The 20611-nt window shown below is 43.2% G+C and overlaps 3 protein-coding genes across 5 annotated transcripts; 1 reads left to right on the top strand and 2 right to left on the bottom strand.

The window, feature by feature from the left end:
- Positions 1-6532: 6532 nt before the first annotated feature.
- Positions 6533-10907, top strand: LOC120452492. Its single transcript, XM_039636744.2, has 2 exons — positions 6533-10462; positions 10512-10907. The coding sequence occupies exons 1-2, from the start codon at positions 6681-6683 to the stop codon at positions 10828-10830; spliced, it is 4101 nt and encodes a 1366-aa protein (XP_039492678.2). The 5' UTR covers positions 6533-6680; the 3' UTR covers positions 10831-10907.
- A 57-nt stretch (positions 10908-10964) lies between these two features.
- Positions 10965-14764, bottom strand: LOC120452502 (translocation protein SEC62). Of its 2 annotated transcripts, none has more exons than XM_044006608.1 (4): positions 14610-14764; positions 12591-13412; positions 12229-12536; positions 10965-11660 (listed from the first exon to the last, which is right to left on the bottom strand). In XM_044006608.1, exons 1-4 carry the CDS (start codon positions 14643-14645, stop codon positions 11567-11569), a joined length of 1260 nt encoding a protein of 419 aa, XP_043862543.1. In that variant the 5' UTR covers positions 14646-14764; the 3' UTR covers positions 10965-11566. The 2 variants fall into 2 exon arrangements, with proteins under 2 accessions (XP_043862543.1, XP_039492690.2); XM_039636756.2 differs by lacking the exon at positions 14610-14764 and adding an exon at positions 13598-13791.
- Positions 14765-15746: 982 nt separating this feature from the next.
- LOC120454265 (putative oxidoreductase GLYR1 homolog) lies at positions 15747-20269 on the bottom strand. 2 transcript variants are annotated; one of them, XM_039639421.2, is made up of 9 exons: positions 19980-20269; positions 19524-19560; positions 18577-18659; positions 17668-18517; positions 17500-17610; positions 16954-17224; positions 16792-16881; positions 16635-16724; positions 15747-16553 (listed from the first exon to the last, which is right to left on the bottom strand). In XM_039639421.2, the coding sequence occupies exons 1-9, from the start codon at positions 20057-20059 to the stop codon at positions 16354-16356; spliced, it is 1812 nt and encodes a 603-aa protein (XP_039495355.1). In that variant the 5' UTR covers positions 20060-20269; the 3' UTR covers positions 15747-16353. The 2 variants fall into 2 exon arrangements, with proteins under 2 accessions (XP_039495355.1, XP_039495364.1); XM_039639430.2 differs by having other exon boundaries at positions 16792-16878.
- Positions 20270-20611: the final 342 nt, after the last annotated feature.

Below are 20611 nucleotides of genomic sequence, written 5' to 3'. Positions count from 1 at the left end.
CTGGGTCGCTCCTAGTCCTGTGTGGATAGCCAAGTTGCCGAGTGGAGAACACTGGACCAGATAACAGCAAAGCATGCACTGCAACAAATTAGTTTAAAGAACTTCACAGCAAGGAATCAGGACTTTTCTGCCAACATAACTAGTTGACTAGTTGCTGTGTAGTGCGTTGACTGTTTTAGATACATCTGACCTATCTAAAGGTAATATCCCCTGGAGAAATGGTGTTAAATGGTGTTAGTTTCTTCAGGTGTAGCAGTAGACTTGAGTTTTCACCGCACATCTCCGTATCAGCAGGCAGGGTCGCAAAGTCGAGAAGTCCGTTGGCTGTGGCCCGTACTCCGTACTTCGGTTCTCCGGCTCTCCGGCTCCCCGGGAATATTCCACAACTCATCATTGCCGAGGCACGAGTTGCGGAGTGCCGGGAAGCATACGGAGTTGGAACACCTCTGGCACGTGCTGTTGCATCCGACAATCTGCATCGGCAACCCCTGCCGATACACCCCCAGCTCCTTGAGGCTGGCAACAAACAAAAAGTGCAACCGCAACAACTGGAAAAAGCGAAATACTCGTAAAGAAGCATACAAGAATGGGGCTCACAGAGGAAAAAACTATTTGAAGTCGGTATATCCGTTTAGGAAGCCAACAGCATTCCATACCCACACCCAAGCAAAGTAAGTGGTGGTACGAACACATACCCACATCATACCCACACACACGAGGTGGCAGGAAACAAGTAGTTGCCTGTAAGTAGCAAGGACTAAGGAGCTAACTTGTTTCGTGGCACCGTACGCACCGCTCTTTTTGCCACCATCCCAGGATCCCAGGACCTGCTCGCCCACAAAGGACTCCACGTCGCTGTTCGAGGCGGGCTTTTCATAGACGTTAAGCCCCGAGCTGCACTTGTCGTAGCCCCCTGGAAGGCCGCCAAACCGAAGTTTTCATAACAAATAAGAAGGGCTCGATGCCTGGGAGTAGTCGAAAAGTTAAGACCGCTCAAAGGCTGCCAGCCAGATAAAATGCAAAGCTCTTGAGCGTTTGAAACTTAATAAAAATCCCGGATGCAGCAGTAGTTAGCGAGTTCAATGTCAGAGGATCCGCATAATTTCTTAACACATCGCAAGAAAAGGCTTGGGCACACAATAAATAATAAGGAGCAATTCCCCCCCCTTTTTTTTTTTTTTTTTTCTTTTTTCGCTTTGCTCTATAAACGAGAAAACTTGGTTTTGCATAATTTTAATTTTTAAGCAAAGTTTCGCAGCTAAAGGCAAATCCTTATGGCCAGTGCAACCGAAAAAAAACGTGCTCTTTTCATTCTCTTGAGCACAAGATATTTGATTAAAATATTCATGCATGGCAAAGTCTTCATTCAAGGTGCACTGCCAAGTTTTTACTTTTAATTAATCCCCGTTTAAGTGGAAACTTTCATTGGGCCATAAAGTACGGCTGTCCAGGGATTTGGGTTGCGACTTGTCTACGCATTTGGTTGTTTTTCTGATTAATGTGGCAAGTGGTAGCTAGCTTTTCACGGACTATCTGGAAACGGGATCGTTGGCACGTTCTTGGATGTTCCATTGGGCACTGGCATTTATTTCATTGCCGAATCGCACGTTCATTGGATGCTGGAAGGACCAGCATTCAAAGCATTTCGCACCACATATTCCTTTTGACACCCACTTTAATATTTATGGCCATGGACGCAGGCGGTACTCCCGGAACACCCAGTACCATGAAGTTCCACTGTTTTGTTTCAAGCAATTTAACAGCTTTTGGGTAAAATAACAAGCCCGCCAAGCCAACCAACCAACCAACCAACCAGCCATCCAACCAACCAGCTAGCACACACATCACAACAAACAAACTCCGCACATTCCGGGCAGCAAAAAGTCAGGCCCAACAATGCGCCACTAGAAGCAGCCGTCCGTCCAATCTGCATCCCCCAGATCTTCCATGGCCTTTGCGCAACTAGAGGGGAGCTGCAGATGCACAGATGCACAGATGCAGGGGACTGGAGACGGGAGCCACGATTCTGCAACCAGGATACAGGATTCAGGACCCGGGAACAGCGAATGGCGTACGGGAGACAGACGGTAAGGGCAGGGCACTGCATATTTTTGCAACACAAAATAAACCGCAACAGCAGCAATTTGCGTCGGTTGTTAGTTTGGAGAGTTGCTTAAAATTTACATGGACAGCGCGCACACATGACTAGACAGCCGATCTATGGACTATATGGAGTTGGAGGAGGGCGAGGAGGACGTGGATGCGGATGCAGATGCATATGCATGTGTGTGGCCACTGAGGACATTGCTGCGCCATAACTGAATAAAGTCCATTTTTAAACAATTACCTTTAGAAGTGCTTGTTTTTCAGCGGAAGTTGCTGGCCAACCCGAAAGTAGCTTTGCCACGAAGCATCCTTCCACATTGTGCAGGGAATTATGCAGTTCCCCGACTTGTTTATTAAAGATTCCCCAGAGACCACAGCCATTAACAGCCATTAAAGCGGAAAAGTTGGGATTTGCATTACTGGCCAAACGGCAGCCAAGCCACCTGATTCTATCCCATACTGCAATCAATCAAATCCCATCTAGGCCCACATTCCGTCACATCAGGAGCAGCAATCAGGAGCACACCTTTCACTTCGGCCACATCCCGCCCAGATGCTCATCCTGTGCACTGCAAGAAAGCGGCCGAAAATGGGTCATGTTAATAAACAATAAAGGAATTGCTTCCACTCAATTTCCAGCATAAAGTTAGAAGGAGATTATATGTTCAAAAACCTCTGTATACCATGCAATTACATTTAAAGAAGAGGGATGGCTTGCCGCGACTACCAGATATCCATTGATTCGTAAATAACTTATACAAAAGCATTTTTGCCGTGTTAGTTGCACTTGCAAATCAAGCGCAAGTTTTGTGGTGCATGGGACACGGTGTTTAAAGGCAAACTTCGCCCCCCCTCGCCATTGGAGGCATCAGGAGTCGAGTTCGTGAGTGGGCCACCACGGCGGATACGTGATGTGCCTGTGCAATGAGAGGAACTATGTATAATAATTGTGAGCGAAGGACACACGGGCACACGGAGTTTAGCAAGAAGTGCTCACTTTTATTTGTTGAGTGCCTTTCAAGGTTGTCGTCTCGCTTAGAGATCCCAGACAGCGCTTTCCACTTATGTACTGTAGCATAAGGGTACTGTCCAAGAGGAAAAGCGGAAAAGAGTTGCATGCAATCACCAGTTGCAAGATGAGAAACATTAAATGGCAAAAACGTTGTGATGGCACCTCCCCAAGTGCCCCGAAGCGGGGTTACGCATGCGTATCACAACCGCCACGCCCACCGCCCATCATTTTGTGACAGAAAGACTCCCAGCTCCAACATTGAATTATGAAATGTGAAAATTGTGTTAAATAAGTAAACAGGGAATGCGTTTGTGCAGCAGAAACCCTGCTGAAAAATAGACACTCCCAAGTCACGTAGCCACGAACTGAATTTCATATTTCATGGGGCAGGGCAGCCCAGCCGCCCAGCCAAGTGGAAAACAAGAGAGAACGCTATAGTCGAGTTTCCCGACTATCTGATACCCGTTACTCAGCTGGTGGAAGTGCAAAGAGAAATTTCCACACTGACAGTATTTGGTGCGGGGTGCTAAATGCTTAAAATATGATTCTAAAATAATTTTTATAATTTAATATATTCAAATAAATAAATAATATGAATAATAAAATTAAAATAAGAGACAAGAAATTTCGTGCGGGAGCTAAAATAAAGACTGTTCTGTGCTGCTAATAAACATAGCTAACTATCCATACTTTTCCGATTTAAAAAAAAAATTGTACCATACATTTTCCCTTTTTGAGCACAGAACATCGTCAAAAATTGCAAAAAAAATTTGAGAAAAATTTTTTTTTTTTTGAAAACACAGTTCGATTGGAAATTTAATTGCGAACTCAACGAGGTATGGCATTCCATATTTGGAGCTATATTTTTAATGTTCTGATCAAAATACTGATATTTATAATCGCAGAAACACAGAAAATCGATTTGCAAATCGATATGCGATACCCTTTTACTCTACGAGTAACGGGTATGAAAAGGCCGCTTAGGCAACCTGCACCACCACCCACACCCACACCAGCACCACCCACATCCCAGCTCCACTTTTGGAGCCCACTCACAGCGCAGAGGACGCCCATTCCAGCAGACTCCGTGCAGCAGTTGCAATATTTGATCTAAAATATGTATGCCCGGGCGGAAATTGTTTTTGTGTTAAATGGCGGAAGCGACGGGGCAGTGTAATTAAAATTTGCTTAAAACTTAATGGCAAGTATTTAATATACTCGTACAATTGGAATTTGCCAAAACGCTGGCTGCCTCCCGGGAATGTGGCCAATAGCTTGTGGCACTGCTGGGCAATTGCTTTCGTAATTAAAATGAAGGTGCAACAGCTGCGATTGCGGATAATTATATATATATTCTTGTACCTTTGATCTGGCCAAAGCGTTAAAAAACCAAAAAAAAAAACCAAGACCATCTACCGTACGCATTCAACGTGTGCGATGCATTTTCCGGACCACTTTCCTCCTATTGCATGCGAAAATATTCTCTCCCCTTGGGCAGCAAAATCCCCACCAACGGGCAACCCTGCAGCTGCCGCCCTTTGACCCTCGACATGCCCCGTTTTGCGTATGTGCATGCCTCAAATAGTTGCACCACACATTAAATTTCCGGTCGGGCGTGCGTTCCTTAAATGCAGAAGGAAATGCAATAAACGCCAACTAAAAGCCACGCCAAAAAATTACAAAAATTACGGCTGGCGAAGCCAAAGCAAAGGGGGTTTAATGGGTGGGCCATGAAAATGCCATGGCAAGGAAAAATGCCGAAAATGAAATGACGCTAAAAGTATCGCAATAAAAACGCATTAAAATGCCTCACCAGGGAGTAAATAATTCTGCAGCTCCAATTGCAGACATCGATGTGACTTTGCCGTCGAGTACAGGGTAAGAAACACTTTCCAAGATCAAGGACAAAAAAGCCACAACATTCTATATGCTATATGCAAGTATGGTAAAATATATTAAAATTCATAGTTATTTATATTTAAAAGTTTTAGGTTTAATAAGTATAATAAGGTTAAAGGTGCTTCAAAGTATGCTACGATTTATTAAAGAATTTACTTTTAGCTGCACCAAGTTAGACAACTCTTGAAGTGCTTTCCACACAACTATTTTGTATATTATGTTAGCTTATTTACTAAAGAAATGTGGAAATATAACAGGTTAGAATTTTTCTCGGTGTCCCGCAAAGTCGAATATATTGAAATACAATCGATGCTGAACAATTAGGCGCCGATTCGGTGGGACTATAGTCTGTAGTCTGGGAATTATATTTTTATGGCCAGTGGCGCGCATAAATCCCGGACAGCCGGCGTGTAATTCAAAATGGACAGAGGAGCTAAGTAATTCCCGGCTGGATAGCGACCATAGATCCATAATTTATCGACCTGCTTGATTTGACTGCATAAATGCGCTGCCAAACGCCTTGAATCCCGGAGTTCGCTGCTCCAAAGCTGCTCAATGAGCCGAAGATGCCCAGCATTTTGTAAGGCGATGCGCTTTTAATGTGTTTATTGACTTGGTCCTGCCAAACGCGTTGGATAGATAATGACCGGGATTAGGTGTCAAACGTAAGGGGGATTAGGCCAATCCATCAAATGCCAAGGAGCTAATTAAACAAGAAGCTGCCGAAGGAGTCGGGAATTTGGGTCAACTGCATGCACCTTGCGTTGCCGAGCAGCATTGTGCATACATTGTATTTATTGCAGTAAAAATCGAAATAAATTCCAAGTACGATTGAATGGCAAAGTGCAGTGTGTTTGACCACTTTAAGTGTTGATACATACATGCATGTATATGTAAGTATGTGCTATGTAATCCCGCTCGGTGAGCAGTAATTGCATATGAAACATGCATTTTCACTTAGAAGGGTTAGAAACTAATCTCCTTTTGCAGGAAGTGGGCGGGTATGCATAGTGCATTTAATAGTATTTGGTGAATGGTTCACGAAGGACGCAGGAGAGTCTGCTTTATTCGGACAGCTGTACAAAAAACTCAATAACACTCCATTGAATGCGTACATTAAAAATGCAGCAGAAACTTAATTAAATTTCCCAACTCAGTGTGGCTAGAACACGTACAATCAGAGCCATTCGGCCACACAAACTTCAATGGCAAATTACAGAAACCGCAAACAAAGACAATGGAAAATTTTAATAATTCCATTCCATAACGTAGAACTGGGTTATTCACTGAATAAAATTAATTAAGAAAACAGTTGATTGCCAGTTCTGAATGGATCAATCTGATTTAGTGATTTAATAGCCAGTTACTTTAAAGGCCACAAATTCAGTTAAGTATTTTTTGACCCAGCTTGCACCACTTGTGTTCTTTTACAATTAAACTCTACTCATATAAACAATCATTTTTTCTGGAGTTGACAAATATGTCTAAATATTAGAAGTATCCGTTGACAACAAACAAATAGGCAATATTTAGGAATGTGTTGTACAAATAAAAGTTCTGAAAACATAACTGACACAAATTTCCGGAATCTATGTGCCGTTTGGTTGTTTGTAAAGTATCTCGACCCGATTGGCCCCCTAAAAATCAAAATAGCTAGCTTTTGATGTTTCGCTTCTACAAGTTGTACTCGTTGTACATGAACAACATGACCAGTGGGCTAACATGGCCGCGGGAGTGGTGCCTGTGCGAGAAGCTGCCGCGGGCGGTGCTCCACATCCCGGTGAACCGTCACATGCTCTGCCAGGTGTGCGGATTGGCCAGGCGCCCCGAGGCTGGACTCGACTCCTCCAGCGATGAGGACGCAGATCAGGGCACCCAACGCCAGACGCATATCCTGGAGCAACGCAACGTGGAGGAGCCCAAAAAGGGTCAAGTGACTAGGGTGAAGGTAGCCATTAGGGGAAAGAAGCCGAAAGCCAAGAAGATTTGCCGGACGAACTGCCTCAAGTGTGGTGGCTTAGCCAGGGCAGAAGCTGGCCAGGAATGTACTGAAGCACCCAAAGACGTGAAGAACACGTTGTACCCGGGGCGTCATGGCTTGTACTCGAAACCGAAGGGAATGCCCCGTCGACAGCAGGTGCCCAAGGCACCGCCACCTTCGACACCATCAACATCTCCAACGCTATCGCCATCACCATCGGCTTCATCAGCTCCATCGCCCACGGCACCACCACGCCCTCCTCGTCTAGCAACGGAGTCACCACGCTCGGAGATGCCCAGCCTGGTGGCCATGGCCCATACCGTTTTCAATCCGAAAAACCACATACTACAGAGCTACAGAAATCTATTTGTCAGCAACTTTATTCCCTTGCAGAGTCCCATTACGGATACCTTTGGCGGAGCTATCTCCAAGAGGAGCAGGAACAGCACTCGGCCGCCGCGCTGCCACAGGAGTCGCCCATTGCCACCCCTTTCCAAAGTGCTGACCAACATCTTGAGCAGCCAAGACTCGACGGATGGCAGAGAGCTGGGTGGTGGCTTGAGTAGCTCCAATTCCAAGGACTCGCAGACCACCGATTACGAGCTGGCCAGCCAGTTCTGCCCCTTCGACGAGTATGAAGGTCCATCCGAAGACGCTCTCGTCGGGAGCAGCGCACGATATCTACTCCATCGTCCGAAATCGCTGCACATCGAACCACGACAGGACTTGCCCAACAATCGCATTGAATCCCTGAACTATAAGTTCAGCTCAACTTCTTCAGCCAAGGACATCCCGAATCCGATGGCTGACAATCTACCAGGGATCCTATTCATGACGCAATCAGTTCGCAAAAATCTTATGACGACCCTTAATAAACTTGGAAGCGAATGCCATATTTCAAATAAAACGAGCCCACCAAACAACTTGGCCTCCAAACCGGCAGCTATGCAGCAGACCACTCCACAAAATAAACCAGAAGAGTCCGAAAAGCTGGAAAGATCCTCCATTTTAAGCTCCATCATGGACCAAGTCTTCTGCTCACAGGCATCCGAAAGCTCACATGGAATCTTCGAAGATGACAAAGTCCCTGAATTGGAGGATATTAATGAGACGTTCAACGACATGTTCATCGAGGACCCTGAAACCGTATCTTTGAAAAGTGATGTATCCAATGAGCAAACTGTATTTTCTTCAAATAAAACAAACCACTACGACGATTATTCCAAACCCGTTTCAAACACACCAAGCACTTCTAGCTGGGAACGGTTTTGTGACACAAAAGATGATTGTGCTAAAGCCAAACCGACATTATATAAGTGTGCCCGCTGCGGACAGCATAAGAAGCGTGAAGATATGGTTGCTAAAATTAAAACAAATCATAATAGTCCTATAAAAACAGATACAAATGAAATCAGGTTGAATAAAAAAGTAGGAATCGCAATAAAGCAAAGGCTCAATAGCGTAAGATCAGGAGCACAAGAATATATAAAAGTGGAACACGAAATGGAGAATTCCCCAAAGATAGCAGACCAAAGAGTAATCCCAGAGATTTTTAGGGAAAATCTACGTATCCCAAAGCCAAGAAGAACAGCTGAAGAAATCCCAAAAGAGAGCATTCTACGAGAACCATGTATAAATACAAACATTCAAAGCAAAGGACAACGAATTGGTCATAAGGATTCCCTCGCAGTGCAAACTGCTTTCAAAATTCATAGAACTTTTAAATATTTAAATTTACAAGCAAAAGAAGATAAGCCATTGGGGGTTAACAATCCAGCCATAATCAATGATAAACCAAGGAATACTCTTCCTAAGATACACCACGAATGTCTGGGAAAACGTCACAGAAACGCACTTAAAGATACGAATATACTCAGATCTCAAGTACCAGTTAATATGAAGCCATCGACCAACTGGGGAGTGATACAAATCTTCGGGACCGTAATTCATCAGTGTCACAAGATCCCCAAATTACAAGTTGCCACCTTTGTAAGGGAGTTGGTGGATATCGGTCAAACCATACATGGCTATATCCAGGAGTATACTCCTTCGTCGCTCTTTGAGTTTCGTATGCCCGACATTAGTCCCAACGAACTGCTAACTTACCGAAATCTTGGAGAAAATTCGTATAATAATAGCGGGAGCGTTACTCCTATACCTCATAAAGCCAGTCCAAAGAAGTTACTTTTGCCGGAGCAGTCTAAAATCCACAAAAAAACGAGTCCTCAAGCCCATTCAGTAAAATACGAAAGTCGCGAGATTAGATACAAAACACTTGAATTATCGTTTAACGCAGGACAAACAGATAGTTTTAACCATCCAAATGACAAATTGCTTCATTATGACAAACAAATAGCACATAATAATACAATACATACCAACGATGCTTCCAATTTGTATGAGGCAGATAGTATTTCTGGAATGAAAACAGAGGAGGATAGAAAGTCTCTGCCAATAAAATCAATAGATGCTAATTTAAGTTGCTTAAGTGATAACAATGTGAGCCAGTCGAAGTTTTGTAAGCCGCAAGCCAAGAACTTTAAATGGCATACATCAGATGTAGGAATGAACATTTTGGAAAAAGAAGAGAACCCATTAAAAGAATCCAATCCAAAGGCAGTTAATGCTACGTTTTCGAGATCGAAAGAGAATAAAGAAAATTCCAAGGAATTATATTACCAAAAGAAACCCATAGCGATACAAAAATACAATTCATCAAAACTGAGCAATGAGATAAGAAAGCAAATAGACAAATCGTTGCAACTGAAGATCAAAAAAATAATGAGTAAACCGATAAAGTTGCTAAGATCCACTGATTCAGATTCGGTTGAAAGATTTGTAGAGCCATTTACAAATAAATTAAGTGTTTCCGAAGAATATAATCTAAGCTCTTCACGTTCACCAAATGTTATTTTAAGTCCCCCAAAACAAAGCGAAGCTGTTTTGAATACACGAAAGGAATCAACTTCTTCTAGTTCCTCCATGGAAATAAGTTCAAGTCAAAAGCCATTACGACTATTAGAAAATCCGTACTCCTCAAATCACTCGGAATTAGAGGACCTAACTATGGAATCCAAGATTGAAACTGACTGTGACGCAGCATCGGAACCCAAAATGACCTGTAAAACCACCGAATATGAGGGACTGCCCCCTCTGAACTGGCAAGTAATCTCAATGGGTTCAGCTCATCCAAATAATACTGTGAATCAACCATCGGAATCAATCTTGGAAGAAGAGTTTTTATGTCCCATTTACATGTGCGGATGCCTCATAAAGTCGAAGACATTTGCGTCCCATTTTAAGCGAGATCATAGAGGTACGAAAACCAAAAGTGCTTGGTCGCAGGAAGATTGCCATCAAGTAGTGGAAGGTCTACCAAAGCAGTTCACCTTCGATGGCGATCTCCTCACCCAAGGAAACACTTTCGTGGCCCTTCTCTTTTACAGCAGCCTAACAAGGGAAAGGTTAGCTACTTAAACTCAAATATATACCCATTTAATAATCCAAAAACAGCCCCCCTAGATCACTTCCTATGCGGAATCATCCGCTGGCCTTACTAGCTGCTCCACAAAAGTCTAAGGATGATCGATTGACCGGCGTTTTCTTCTGGCTGATCGGCTGCAACTTCTGTGCCAAACTTCTCGCTAAGCTCACAGTCTACGATCCACTAGATAGAATTGGACGGAGTGAGATTATTAGGCCACGTCCTTTACCTCAAAAGCAAGACCCACAAGGATTGCCCACCAATTCTAAAGATCAGTTGCTTATAACAGTTCCACACAGGAAAAGGACGTTTCAAATAAGTGTGGTCATAGATGAAAAGCAAACCTAAATATACGATGTTGTTCCTTTCAGTTTATAATCCCTTTAATACCAGTAGTACCACGAGTTTCATTTTAAAGACGTATTGTTTGTTGTATATTTTTTAATAAAACGTTCGAGCAAGAACTAAAAAACGCTCAAATATCTCTCACATCAGATCAGAATTGCCTAGCTTTATTTATATAATAGTTAATCGCGTGTTACACTACTAATTTCATTAAGTTGTTAGTTTGCGTTAATTACATGTAGAGTAAATATTTATGCACATAGAAACGTATGCGCTCACATCTACGTACTGGCTATGATTATTATCAATTGCAATCGTTTCTTGCACCCGCCTAGTGCTCTGCTGTATACATTTACAAACATAGGAATACAAATAAGTAATATATAGTTTGTTTAACGGCTTGAGAACTTTTGCGGCGAAACAAGGTCCAACTGCATGGTAGGAAACCAAATGTCTCTGGGTTACATAATATTGCGTTCAGAAAATATTTTTTCATATGCACGCGCCTACTTCCAAACAAAAATATTGGAAAACCTCAAACCTAAGCTCAATTTAAAGCGGATTAGGAAATCATCAATCGAAAATTACGACACCGATCGCCTTTTTTGTGGGACTATAATTCGCTGTATTTGGAATCGTGTGTATGCTGATGTACTTGATGTGTGATTTTTGTTCTATGTCTTATCAATTAGCTAGAAGTGGATCATTAAATAATAATATATATTGTGATTTCTTCATCTTAGTTGCCAGCAACGTTTTGGACTTCACTTGAACTGATTATCTCATAATCTTTACTCGAGCTCTCCGAATCGGATCCCGAATTGCGTGGCGTTCTGAAAGCAAAAAAAAACATGATAAAATTACTAAAAATGTAAGAGTATTCATCATAAGTAAATGTATAGCTGTACGTACAATAAAAATTAAGTTAAATAAAAATCAATGGGATGCAAAACTTACTCTGCTTTGATGCGATAACACGATTTTAATTTTTATTTACATTTTAACGAATTGGAAACCTTTGGAATACCTCGAACTCCACCAGTAACGAAATCACCAACGATCGTAAAAATGAGTAAACAAAAACCATCTACCAATAAAATGAGCCCTTACGAATCACGAAACAAATGTATTTAAAATGACATGCTCCGTTAACGAAATATAATGTTATGAACGCAAACCAAGAATAGGATTAATGCATTTTAATTATACAATATTATTTATTAAGGAACAAAAGTTTTACAATTAAAAGCTAAAGTTAATGTATGTCTTTTGCGCTATTCAATATGGTTTACTGTATGAAAAACATACAACCAAAGGTTTGACGGAAATATAAGAAATTATAAATACAAATTCGAGCAATAAAGCAGGAATCCTTGTCATTACTGAGCGGTTCCTTCTTACCCAGCTTTGGAATCCTTGGGCTGCGTCTTCGGTTCTTCATCATCCACATCGTCTTCCTCGTATTCGTCGGCTCCCACTTTGCGACGTTTGCGGATCTCCATGTCGGTGTCGTGTTCTTTAATGAGCTCGATTTTCTCTGGTTCAAGCGTGGAAACCTCCGCATCCACATCACCATCACCGTCAGCATCTCCATCCGCATCCACTGCTGTATCCTCGGCATCGCTTTCTTTTTCCTTTTTCTTGTCCTTCGATTTCGATTTTTTGTCGGTCTTGGCGGACGAATTATTCGCGTCACTGTTATAGTTGCTCTGCAGAGAAAGTGAACTTAGTAAACTAACATAATTAAATAACACAAAACAAACCTCATATAGCGGCCAGAACGAGGCGAAGAAGCCCACATCCTCAGTCAGGTTGGGGAAGATCCAGAAGTGCAGCTTGCCACCGGTTAGTGCCCACACGATGATAAACACAATAAGACGTACAATGGTGAGAGCCAGAATGAAAACAAGGAAGCCGGCAGCCGCAATGGACAAATAGTAGACACCCTTGCGTAGCAGTGGTGGCCACAGCGGGAATAGGCAAATGCCCACGGCGCCAAGCAGCAGGATGAAGCCGAATATCCAGTAGTGGAGCGGAATGGGATCGTATATCCACACGTAAGCCTCGGAGCCGTCCACGAAGATCTGCTCGGGATGCATGTCCAGGCGGATCTTGCGTTTTTTCTTCTCCTTTTTCTCCTTCTCTTTTTCGTTGCCAGATGCACCGCCTTCTCCTTGGCCATTATCTCCTTCCGGATCGGTGTCCTTCTTGTCGTCCTTTGCCTTATCCTTTTCCTTCTCCTTGTCTTGGTTCTTCTCCTTGTCCGCCTTCTTTTCGCCTCCAGACTTTCCTCTGATCTCCTCCAGAGTGACGGGCACCTTCTTGGCGCGATGGAAGAACTTGTGCTCCAGCATCACGTCCAAAAACTCGATTACCTGCTCCCGGCTGGTGAAAAGCGGATTGCTGCCCTCGGTGAATTTGGATTTCATCAGAGCGTCGATGGCCTTGCTGGAGGTGAAGTACTCGACGATGTGGCTCAGGAACTTGGTCTTCTTCGTCTTAACGTTCTTCTTCAGCCACTTGGCCACGTTCTTCTCATCCTTCGATGGTTTGTCCACCTTCTGGGCACCGGGTTCGGTGTATTCCTATGGAAAGAAAAAAGAAAAAGGTCCGAAAACCAGGTCAGAAACTCACTTTCACGATCGATTAGTTCAATGGGGGCCTATATTCGCTTGCAGTATATAGGCCACGACACCAAATTTGTATTCGTCACCCTCAATCCGTGGAGATGGCTTTATTATGTACGTGGGTTTTATTTGAGCCTATGTACCGTGCCATCGTCGTAAATTTCCTGCTCCAGCTCCTCTTCCTCCTCCTGGAAGTACTCCTCCTCGCCACTCATTTTGAGAGTTTTTATAACTTTAAAACTGCGATCTAAATAAATAGAAAAACTAGTCCAGAAGCGGCTGTAGTTTTTCTTGGTCGTGACGTGTTGCACTCGCTCGGAGAGTCTAGAAAGTATTGAATCTTGACTCTGGTCAAACGAGCTGGTGATCACCACAACAAACAAACACACGCTTACAGCAGCACATGGATACTAACAGGGGCGGAGTTGGGAAATACGCATGGGGGTTCAAGCTGCATTGATACTCCTAATTGTTTAATGATATAACGATATTGGTGATAGTTTCACAAGATTGTGAAAAGGCTATTATCAATAGTCCCTCTTGAAGGCCGCCTCTGCCCAAAATACACGCGTACTCAAACTTTCCCCAACAACAATAGGAACAACAACAAGCAGAGCAGCTGATAAGTGGGCCTGCACCTGACATGTGTGGGTAATGAGCGAGAGGGTGAGCGGGAGAGAGCGAGCGAATGAGTGAGATCGGCTTACAAGACGGGCTTACAGCGTTGCCAGATAGCAAAAGCTTGCAAGCTCAGCTGTTTGTATTGTAGACCCCAACTTAATTGACTGAAAAGTTAAAAAGGAAGAACTGAAATTCCAGATACATCAAAATACGCAGCAAAGACATTTTCCACAAAGCTAATTATAGACCTTTGTAGGCGGGGGGCATTCCACGGGGGTTTCTCCAAAGAGCAGCGCAACATGCACTGAACTCGCCCCCCACAAATAATATTAAAATAATGAATGGCTCATCTGATCTCGCAATTCAGCGTTATGTTTCAATTCGATTTTTACGTTTTTTTTCGGCAAGCACACGTTTTTTCTCCTTTTTTATCAAAACAAAAAACAAAACACTTTCGGCATGCCAATTGGACTGTGGCACCCACACACGCACAGTCACTTTAGGACCACCTAATTGGAAACAGGTTGCACTTACGTCCTTGCGGCGACGGGTTCGCTTCTTTTCCGACATTTTCTATCAAGTGTGACGATCTGCGGTGTTTAAAATTGATTCTTTCAATAATTTTGATAATAATTCTGCCACACACGCACCACATAAACATCCACGACAGAGGTGGAACAAAAGTCGATGCTTACGCGATACTATCGATGTTTCCAGCAACTCCGTGATGCGATTATTCTCCGTGACGCAGGAACTATCGCTGGAACCACTACAAACGGAACTAGTCATTTTTGAATTTTTTATTCCGTTCATATTGATATAAAATAATTACATCTCTGAAGTTAATATTTAAATTTAGTTTATCAGGTGGCTTATTTTTATTGGCCCTAGAAAATATGAAAAGATGGTATTAATATTTTTAGAACGTGCTGAATTTTTCTTTATAAAAATAAAAATAATGAAATTGTGTGGCGAAAACTACTTTCTATTTCCTTAAAGAAATAGTAAAGAAGAAAATAAGTAAAAATAAACCTCCGTACTATATATATATAGATTATATATTATATATATAGATTAATCAATAAGTATACAACTTGAATACAAAAAACATCAACCAAATGTGAAGATTCCAATGCGAACTCGATTTCATTTCCTTACATCCTCTATTAAAATTATCTTTTTATTAATCTTTGTTTTACAACAAAATACAGACTAAATAATAAGTAAAATATATTATTTATTATATATTCTTATTATTATTATTAATAACGACCCTCGCAAAGGGGTCGATCAAAGTTTACGCTATTTTGTTTGCTTCCGGTTGTTGTTTTAGTTCATGTATCGGTTTCGTATCGGTTGTGGTGCGTTCTGTTCCGTTTTCCGTTTCAGGTTGTGTCTCGTTTGTTGCAGATGAGAAAAGATAACTAAAACTAAACCAATCTGTCGTTACCGTCACTCCAAATATGTCTGCAACTCTACTCTCAGTACGATCGATTAGCCTACTGTTTATTCTTAGAAAGATTGTGTAAAATGTATACATGATAATATAAGACTGGAGTAAATGCACAAAATGTGGGAGGTTGCGAGTTTGGGAGGTTGGAAGGTTGGATCGACACACTTAGGGGTCCATGATTCGTTTGGTATTTCACAATCGGAGTTGTCTTTCACAAGTATGCTTTGTACATTTTATTCGGATGCAGTATTCTATACAATTACAAGTTATGTATGCACATACGTAAAAATGATATTTGGAAAGCAACACCTTACACATATAAAATCGGAAACACGGCGCCCTGGCCTCCCTCCTCGCTGGGGATTGCGTTTCACCCGTCAAAGAATACAATAAAACACTCTAAAGTCGTATAATGCACAATTCATTGAAGTAATCCCGGAAAGACTGTGCTGTCGAACACACTCCCCCAAGCACACCTCAGTGGCTCCTGCGTCTAAAGCAGGCCGACGAGGTCAGACCAGGAGAACCTGATATGACGGTCTGCGACTCAATGCGAATCGGAGCCATATTGCAATAAACGCTTTGCATGTGGGCAGATTGAGGAAGATGTAGAAGAGGTTAGGATGGCGCTGCCAGTCGCAAGGAAGTTCTTGCAATCGGACGCCTCTGTCAGTTTGAATTGGTGGGTGGTGGGTAAGTGAGGGTAATGCGTTTCTGTTACTGTCCTGTTTGTTATGTTTGTCAGTGTCGGTGCAGTTCTGTTCGGTGTACGCTTTAAACTAATTGATAAAACATAGTTTAAACGTTAGTCGTGTTAACTAAATGTTAAAATCTGGATCTTACGAATACGGCGCTCGAATCGTGTTCACTGTAGCCCAAGCGCTTGGTGTGCTTGAACACCTCGTTGGTGATGCTGGTGACGGGCATGGACTGGTCCAGATTCTCCGCCATGTTTAGCACCAAGCGCAAGTCGCGTTGCATGTGGCTCAAAGGCTGCTGTGGATTGAAGTCACCCTTTGCCATTTCTGAAAAGGAATTAGGAAAGTGTTTACCAACATGATAACTAAAGCTAAAGCACTAGGAAATATTATTGGTGCTATCCATACCTTTGCCCTTAGCCAGTAACATGGGTGATTTCATTGAAGTCAAATCAAAAATGTCTATGATGTCGTTCAGAGAAATTGAGAAACGATCAGCTGCCAAAGTAATCAAAAAAAAGAGGAATTAGTAAAAGCTTATTGCAATTCATTAAACAAAACCTACCAAGTGCTAACGCCTCAGCCAACCCGACCAGACTCACTCCCAAAATGGTTTGCAAAATTAGGTTTACTTTGCAGGCGTTACCGATATCTGCTAGATGTGAACAAACGACGTATTTTAATAAATTGTTTTAAGGGAATTATCAACAGTGCGGGCTGTACTTACTCCCCAAGAAGAAGGTGTTCTTGGCGATGGTCTTGAAGCACGAGTGGCACTCCTCGAACACTGAACGATCTCCACCGGCGAGGATGATGAGCATGCCATCTGCCGCCTCCTGGCGCGAGCCGTGAATTTGTGCCTCAAGATAGCGGCCGTTGCACTGCTTGATACCCTCGCCAATGTCCAACGAAGTGTCCGGATCAATCGTAGACATTTCAACGTAGGCCTTATTGTTCAAGTCCTTCAACTGCAGAACGCCACAGTTGCCGAAAACGAGCTAAACGGCGAAAAGAAGAATGTATAAATAAGAATTAAATAAAATTAAATTACGCCAAGCCAATTCCACTATTATTTTGTATTCTAATTTACTTTAATTTTACGTATTTTATGCAGTCTACGAAAAAACATCGCTTTACAATAAGAGCATCAGAAAATCGTGGTAACAAAAGGCGGATCGATTAACATTAATTAAAAACAAAACTGCCCAAAGGTAATTCAAAAACGTGGTGGTTTAAGCATTGCTCAAATAAAATATATACATTGAAGACTTACATCCTTGGCGCCCTTTGGATCGGACACACAGCAAAAGATAACGTCGGCAGCTTCCACAACATCCATGGGTGTATCCTTAACCTCAGCACCGGCCTCGGCAAAAGGTTGGCACTATAAAACGAGATTGTTGTAGGATTTATGTTTGAATTCAGTGTAGTACGCTCTTACCTTGTCAATGGTGCGGTTCCAGACCACAACCTTGTGACCGGTGTAGATCAAATCCTTGACTATGGTAGATCCCATCATGCCAAGACCCAGGAAGCCGAAGGTCTGCTCTGAAGGCACGATTTCGCGATCGGCCAGTGTGTTGGAGCGGGAGCTCATGTCGATCACTTGGGTCTCTGGTCGCGTGACAACCGGTCGGTCAAGCAGGGCAATTGCATTCGGTGCACGCTTGGCAGCGATTGAGGCCAAAAGTGCGTCAGTCTCGACCCGACGTCGGCCAGTGGGCGTGGAACTAGCTTCATCCGCATCCTGCAATGCCTCCCCGGAAGCGGCCCTCTTGCCTCGCTTGGCATTTGATGGTCCACTGGGCGTCTGTTGTGCAGAGGTGCGCCGTTTCTGTGCTGATTTTGCCGATCCCTTTGTCGACTTGACCGATGTAGCGGCCACGGACTTGGCCTTGGGCGTCCGCTTGCCACCTGCCTTCGTTGTGGCCGCCGGCGTCGTGGCGGGTGACGCTGAGGAATCTGCATTGATTTCCACATCCAAACCATCGCCCTCATCGGGGCTGCCCACCACATGGGCCACCACTCCATTGTTGGCATCGGCAGTTGCTTCCTCAGTCGCAATCTCCTCGCTGTCTAAGCCATCCCGGATCTTGTCAAAATCGGCCTCGGTGGCGTGATTTGGCGCACCGCAGCTTTTGTTAACTTGCTCGTCCACCTCGGCGGGGTCGTCAATGTACTTTTCGATGTCCGTCATGGCGTGCCGGAAAGCAGCGGGCTTGCTCACCTTGGCCAGTTCCTCCTTCCAGGGACCTTCGAAGGGCTTGATGTTGTTCTCCTCAATCCAGGCGCTGTCAAATATTGCCCGCATTATTACAAGCGCTTTTGGGGTGGTGTGCGTTTTACTTACAAATTCCTAGATCCGAAGAAAAACACGCATTTGGTATTCGCCCGGCGCTGCTGACTGAGCAGATCAAGTGGTGGATCGACAATCTAAGGAGAGAAATTATAGTTAGATCCGCTACATCACATCTTAAAACTCTAAACAAGCTTGCAGAATTCCTAATATTTCAAGCAGACGTTTAAACAAATAAATACACTTCTCTCTATAAAGATGTACCCATGAATTTCACTGAACTTTTGGCGTTATTCGATTATGTGAAGTTATCTCTCACATGAAACTAAACTTATCCAAAATGTTTTCTATATGACAGTTAATTTGCATTGGAAAACAACTGCTTTTACTTTGCATTGAGTATTTAATTATCACAAGGATTAAGTAAAGAAAAGCCTCACTTGTCTCGAAACCTGCACAAAACTTGATAAAATCCGCAACAAAAATTTGATAAAATCCAAATTGAGGTGATTCACTATCATTAGCACATTTGGCGAAACTTCACAGAACCAATTGGTATATCACAAGATCAACAATGACAATGCTTATGTTAAATGAAAGTTAATATACAAGAACTCATATCCTTGACAACGTCTGCTCAAAATCCACGCCCGCCGCGCGTCACTCCCCCTCCTCCGGCCGCACATGCTGGTTTCCAGCGGCTGTACACACGATCGAAAGCTGTAGCTTGTGGCCCCCGATAGCGGATCCCATGGAAGAGACCATTTCCCGACCTCCGCCGGCAGCGACGGCCACACCAGCAACAGCAGCAACAACAACAGCAATATCGGGGGCAATGTGTGCAAGTGCGTGGCTGTGGGCAGAGCGGCGACAGCGAAGCCGGCAGCATTGAATCGAAAAGTACAGTCGAAAACAAACACAACAACATGGCAGCAGAGGAGGCGGCAGCGACGCGACGTCGACGCGGCGTAAACATTCCGATCGCCGATTGCAATGCTTACCATTCCTGGCCACGGAGTGAAGCCCTTCATTTTGGCCCTGCAAAGAAAAAGGATGAAAATGCGCTATTAGGACCAATTGACGGCGGAAAACAGGGGAAAACTCATATTGGTCGCAAGGAGAAATACAAGAAAAAAAAAAGGGCGCGCGCGCGAAAAAAGCGCCAACGCAGAGAAGTCGACGTCGCCGTCCGGAATCCACGCATATAGCTCCGGAATATATACGCCGTTCAGATGGAGCTACACGGATATGGCGTTGCGTGGCGGTCGAGAAGGCAGCGCTAATTGCTTTTTATGCACACTTCACTGGGTTTTTTTCCTCTTATTTTTTTCGGAGCGCCAACGGTGCGCGATTGAGGTTATGTATTTGCTTTGATTTTCATACTTTTCATTTTTTTCGCGGCACAGCGGAGCTGGGAATACAGCGAGTATATTGATGGGTCCACGGTCCCGGCTTACCATATCAGATCCTTGGGTTTGTAAATAAATTTCTCCGCCGTATCGCCGCCCGACAGCGACAGTTTTTTATTCTTCGACATTATGTTGTCCAGGCGTATGTTGAACTTGGTTATTTTGCTGGCTTGGGCGGACAGTGCACGGGAGCTTATTGGATTCTCGGATCGGAGCACAAATCTCGGCGTCGGGATTTAATGAATTTCGGAGATATTCGCTCGCTGGCCACCCGTATTTTTCTTTTTTTTTTCGCTTTGTGTGTGTGATGCGCTGCCGAACCGATAGTATTTGCTCGAGCAATGCGATAGCAGGCAGGCGCCATTTTGGCTGGCTATCGGCTAGTGTTGGAAAGCAGCGGAGGTGCTACGTCACCCAATTGCACTGCCAACCCGTCTCGAACTCAGTTAATTATAAATTTGGTTACAATTTGCATTTTTTTTAAAATTAGTATAACAAAATATTTAAAAAAATGGGATTTTATTATAAATAAATATTATTATTATTGCACATATGTTTAATGCCATTAAACAACAAAGACAAACTTTTCACTTATTAATTAATGTTTTGTTTTTAAGCGTTCCTTATAAGACATTTAAATATTTTATTTAATTTAATATCTAATATTAAAATCCACTTTT

Source organism: Drosophila santomea, chromosome 2L, assembly GCF_016746245.2.
Source record: "Drosophila santomea strain STO CAGO 1482 chromosome 2L, Prin_Dsan_1.1, whole genome shotgun sequence".
In the NCBI taxonomy this organism is placed as follows: domain Eukaryota; kingdom Metazoa; phylum Arthropoda; class Insecta; order Diptera; family Drosophilidae; genus Drosophila; species Drosophila santomea.
Note: the sequence above shows the minus strand (reverse complement) of the source record. Positions and strands in the feature narration are given on the sequence as shown.